Below are 6000 nucleotides of genomic sequence, written 5' to 3' on the forward strand. Positions count from 1 at the left end.
ACCAAATCCTCTTCCCTTCTCACATACCTAGTACACTATCATTTCTTGTCCCTGGATTTTTTTCTTTCTGTATTGTATCCTGTCAAAACTCATCAACCAAAATATCTTGGTTTAACTGTAATACGCTTGGGTCCTTATTTCTACAAGCATGTTAACATACTTATCTACATTTCCATAATCTAATTTTACATTTTCGCTGATATTTTCATTTCATATTTATTTCCCAGCATTGTCCAATCATAAAAATATGCATAAATATTTTAATTCATACAGAAACTGAGAAATGTGCATGCAAGTATTATGTGTTTTCTCAATTCTTGTAAGTGTTGAAAAAAAAAAATACTCAAGCTAAGATCGAAACCAAAACCTAAAGACAGTGAGTCAAGTACGATAATCATTAGATCAGCTTGACATGATCTATAAAAGGTATCTTCAAATTTACTTGTTCTTAACATAAGTAATCTGTCATGTGATCGATTCACGCATGTGCATGTGTGAAACAACAAACAGATAAAAATCTGATGACCTCTATATACCCATTTTTCAATTTTGATCCCTTAGGAGCCCTTTTTTCCAGATGAAAATTGATTAAAAAGTTTTCCACATGTCTGAGTACCTTATATATCAAATTTCAAATCTGTAGATCAAAAATTTGTTGAATATATAGGTTTAGAAGTGTCCTCACGTATGCACACACAAATTCTCATTTTTATAGATATACTAGACTATATATATATATATAGTTTTGGAAGTTTTTAACCTTTAAAACTATACAAAAAAAAATATTTATTTTTTTTATCATTCGTTAGAAAACCATTTAGTCAGTAAGTCATTCAGTCACCTGCAATCATTACATCAATTGGCTCTCTTGAATTCACTGTAGTACCAGTAATAATTTATTTTTTTAAGGGATCATCACTTGTTTACCATGAAACACTGTTTTGAGGATTTAAAAACAAAACAGTATATTACATCATGGCTCTCCAGCAGTGTTGATCAAACACCACCTCCTTTAATCTTAGGAAAAAAACATGTTACAATATTAGATCTCGTTTCCTATTCTTAATTACTTTATCTAACCTATTCATGTTATAAAAATGAATTTTATATATACATACACATATATATATATTTCCACAGAAATATATATATATATATATATATATATATATATATATATTTATATTTCTGTGGAAATATTCTTTATTCACTTATATTTCCTTTTCATATATACCAATTGTTATTTAAAAAGCTCAATGTAATTACAGAACATCATATAATGAATTCAAAATTTAATGATGTTGACCATCTTACAATTTATTCCTTTAATTCAGTTGACATTTACAATTATTGACAGCATCAGTTTTGTAGCACAAAATCAATCACTTAATTGTTATATCAATCAGTGAATTTATTTTGCCCTTAACTCATCAGAAGAAATAACAATCAATCCATCAAAAGGAAATAAAATGTGTTGGACATGATTACAAAATCCAAAAATTCGAAGAGAAGCTGCAAAATGGCGAAATGTAAGCAAACTATAAGGGCTCATTAGTTAGACATATCTGAACTTGGTTTTGAATCCAGAATTCAGATATGTCTAACTGATGAGCCTAAATGAGGGTGAAGCTCGAGTCTTGGACTTTTGATTTGTTGGCTGTTATAGCTGTGGAAATAATTATATAATCTCTCACATTCTGAAAATTATATATACAGACGCACACACACGTATATATAATCAGAGGGCGAGAGATAATGTTTCAGTTTGCTTGGATCAGGATAAAAACATGCTGCTGATATTTGTATTTTTTGAATTAAAATAAAATCCCAAATAAAACTTGCTCTAATATTTATGTATATCTTATGTTTTTAGGTTCCGCAAGCCAACCAAAGATGACTTATATACTCCTGAATATATCCGTAAATATTGTAATAAGAAGGTTGAACCTGTTTCTGTTCATCGCGGGATTGAAGAAGATCACTCTAGTCCAAGAGGAAGCCGACAAAGCAGCATTCTTTCTCGGCTAAGTGGCAAATACAAAAAACCCTCACCGGCAGAAGCAAGCTTGCTTGAACTTGACATTGAAGCATGATTTAAAAAAAAAAAAAATTTCTGGAATGTTTTGTAATGGAATTGATGATCAGAAAGGATGAATTTATCCTGAAATCTTAGTTCTGCTCTCAATCACCATATTGATATGATGTAATTCGTTTCTTTTCTTTTTTTTTTTATATAGACTTCCTCTCCCACCTCCACCATCTTGAATTCTTGATTTTGTTCTGTTAAAATCTTTAAATGACAATTTTGTGAGATCTTCACCGACCGTCAAACCACATCTCGTTGAATTTCATTCACCTTTCTCGAGTTTGTAACTTTTCTTTTACTTTGAAATGAATGTTTTGCAAAAAAAAAATTCATGGAAGCAAATTTAGTCTTTCCTCGACCGAAGAATGTGAAAATGTACATAAAGTGAAAAAAAAAAAAAAAACAAAGTTCCACATAATTACATATGCACCATATATATATATATATATATTTCCGGGGAGACAGATATAGAGTCGAACATAGGCAAACAGATATTGGTCTGCTTTGTTTGGATTTGAAACTGATAGTACCTCTGATCTTCTGTAATGTATATATGCAGAGGGATGGACTCCTTCTGGTATAGCTACCAAAGACATGTTGCATGCCAGTTCACTGACAGGGTTCATGAGGTAATATTTATTTATATATAATCAAAGTTTGAAAATATATTTATACCTATTAAGCTATACGTAGGTGTCCGTGTTTCATGTCCACAGGGAATCGTCAGGTTAAATGCACAGATATTTTTGTTGCACAGAGAAAAACAAAAAATTTGTGGATTTAGCCTGAGGATTTCATGCGAGGATGAATCATGGCAACTCTGTGTAGCTTGATTGCTAGAAATATACTTTTACACTTTACAACTAAGCTCTCTGCTCACATATTGAGAACTGTTGAAGTAAATATTGAAAAATCAATGCACAATATATTATATAAGCTTACAATATTATACCTGTATATATGAAATTACACGCACATACATATATTTATGTATGTACGTATTTTTGATGTGCAGAGCTGCTTTTTAGTGGATGTGCATATTTATGAAGGAAAATTATATGCACATTAAATCAAATTCAAATCCACAAAAAGATGAATTAGTCAGTTTTCCCAGTTCTTGTTCAAGATTCCTCATATATTAAAAAACAAAAATAAAGAAAAATCTGGATGATCTATGTACCCATGACTAAATAAAAATATCATATTCCAAAAGCCACGTAAATTGATGAAGTACTTTTATTTTTAAATAAGAAATTTTATGAGTAACTGAAGAATGGCTGTCATTTTAGAAAAATCTTTTTAAAAAAAAAAATAAAAAAAACAAAGGGAGATAATTCCACACAATTGAAACTTGGGAGATTTATACTGTCAATATTTACGAATTTCCATTGATCACTTAAAAATGATTTTCTTAATAAAAAATACTGCTTAATCAATTTACATGGTTTTTGGAATAGATTTTCATTTCATAAATGGACATGTTCATCATAAAGATTTTTTTTTTTATACAGAAGAAATTCTGGACAAGAACCAAAAATGTGTATTTTTTTTATGAAATGTATTAAGTCCCATCCTCTAATTGCTTTTATATGTAAAATTAGTATAAAAAACAATAAGAAGTTAGAAATAAAAGTTTTTCTGCGAGTTTTTATTCGATCAGTTCTTAACCATAAAAACTTGTCAAAGGTCATTGTTCCAAGATTGTCCTATCCTGATGTGTATGTAGTTTAAATGAACATGATTCAAGTTTTGTCTACATACACAACATTTATTGCAAACCTATCACATTATCTTTTTAAGTTCATATATACATATGCTGTGTTCATAAATAATAGAGCAGCTTCTGTAGGAAATCTGAAGAGAGCTCAATACATAGCAGAGCAAGAATAAAAGTTAAATAAAAGAAAAACAACAAAAAACTTCAGTTATATCTCATTATAAATTTATTTCAACCCTATAAGCAATAGGATGTTTTCAAATGAGCAAGCTAGCTGAAGGGTGTTGCTAGACAAGTTCTGAAAATATATGGCAGTTAAGCTATGCAGGAGATTCTGCGTTTCATCCCCATAAATAATCATCAGGTTATGGAGATGAAACGCGGAAGATTCTGTGTAGTTCAATTGCAATATATTTTCGTGACTTATTACCTAGCTCCTCACGTATTGAGCACTATTGAAATAAACACTGAAAATTGAAACACATAAAACATATCTCCTTGTACCATTTTATGTGGATGAAATACATATATATTTTAGTGAGAGGACAATTCCAAAATTGTTCCCGGATTCCTTTAAAATTTAACTTTAAAGTTTATTACTGTATAAAAACGCATGGAATATGTGCTTATATTTTAGCAGACGTGAAAATTTACTCATGGAGAGTGATCTATATATCTTAGTGTCATCAACAGTTTAAAATGCAGTAACAGGTTATCATTTCATCATTAATGCCAACAATAGAAAATTAATTCCTAAACGAAAACAAGAATAATCCTCAGAAATAAAAGAATCGTTTTTGGCATCGGAAAATATGCACAAATTTTTTTTTATTCCAATATCCCAAAATGTTCCAGGTTCCAACACTAATATACATCAAAAGACACATTTATATATAACTAGCGGGGGGGGTACCCAGCATTGCCCGGGTGTTTGTAGGCGTGTGTGTTTTTGGGTAAATCGTTGGCCGGGTGTTTGTTTTAAAAAAAAACGAAGCCTTGACGTGCAGTTGGAAAATAATAAAGTGTGAAAAAAAAAAAACGTGCGATTTGGCAGGTGCCCATTTTTGACGAGTTAATGACGTCAACTTTGAGTGCAGGACAGTGTTTTATTTTGCGCGAGTCTGTTCGCTTCTTTTTTTATACGAAAAAGCTTAATGCACATGCGGCGATCGAAAATTGTTGAATATTTATCTTTTCAAAGTCGAGCAAATTAAATAGACAGGCGATCCCGGTTAACTCGTAGATATTATCATTTAGGCACGATATAAAAAGTTTTAAGAAGTTGTGAGGCGACTGATCGGTTCTCGAAAAAAAAAGCCTTTCTTGGACATACACAAAAATGTACACACACACACACACATTTTCGCTTTTATATTTATAGATTGCCGAACCCATATATGCACATGTGTGGATAAGTGGTGCAAATTATAATTGCAGAAAAATAATTTCTTCTTTTTCATCTTCGACAAGTTATTTCTCATCTCTTCCTTTCTCAGCCTTCTTTAGAAAACTAATCACTGTCTCTACCCTCAATTCCATCATTCTGCTCAAAACACCTTTAAAAAAAAAAAAAATGTAAGTCTTTCTATTAAATGTGGAATTTCAAGGTCATCGTTTGTTAGATGGTAAAAACGCATTTTTATGGTTGGATTTTTTTTTTTTTGATCGGAACTATTTTGTTGAAATTTAAAATAATCGTGTCTTCTATAATGCCGGAAATGATATGCCATCCATCGTCACATCAACAGCTGTGCACACGCAAGTTATTGTTATGTGAGTGTGATAAAATACATTTGTTCAAAAAAATGATCCCTCTTAATCCCACCTTGACGTTTTTCACAATTGCTATGTGTAAATTGTATTTTTTACATAGTTCAACCAATGTTTTTTGATAAAAATCTGAACATAAATTTAAAAAAAAAATGACAAGATAGCAGAACAAATCTATATATGAAGATGTAGTTTGCTTGAAGCATTGTGTAATAGTGTATAAGGAGTTGTTTGAAGACTATGATATATATATATATATATATATATATATATATTACAATAGAAAAAGGCAAACATGAAAAGTAATATGGTTAAGCTTAAACATGGAAAAGAAAAGGACATGATATTCTAATAAAAAATATAAATTTATAACTCTAAATATTGCAATATTAAGGATTATATAATGTTAAATTGAACTTTTTTTAAA

At 30.2% G+C, this 6000-nt stretch overlaps 1 protein-coding gene across 4 annotated transcripts in view; it reads left to right on the forward strand.

The window, feature by feature from the left end:
- LOC145248886 (copper-transporting ATPase 1-like) overlaps positions 1–3411 on the forward strand; it is a 379604-nt gene extending 376193 nt beyond the window's left edge. For all 4 annotated transcript variants that reach the window (XM_080110651.1, XM_080110653.1, XM_080110652.1 and 1 more), the window contains one exon: positions 1874–3411. In XM_080110651.1, coding sequence (XP_079966777.1) covers positions 1874–2093 — 220 coding nt within the window. In that variant the 3' untranslated portion in view covers positions 2094–3411. The remainder of the gene's footprint in view (positions 1–1873) is intronic.
- Positions 3412–6000: the final 2589 nt, after the last annotated feature.

Source organism: Euprymna scolopes, chromosome 27 (genome assembly GCF_053919585.1).
Source record: "Euprymna scolopes isolate OS-2025 chromosome 27, ASM5391958v1, whole genome shotgun sequence".
NCBI lineage: Eukaryota > Metazoa > Mollusca > Cephalopoda > Sepiida > Sepiolidae > Euprymna > Euprymna scolopes.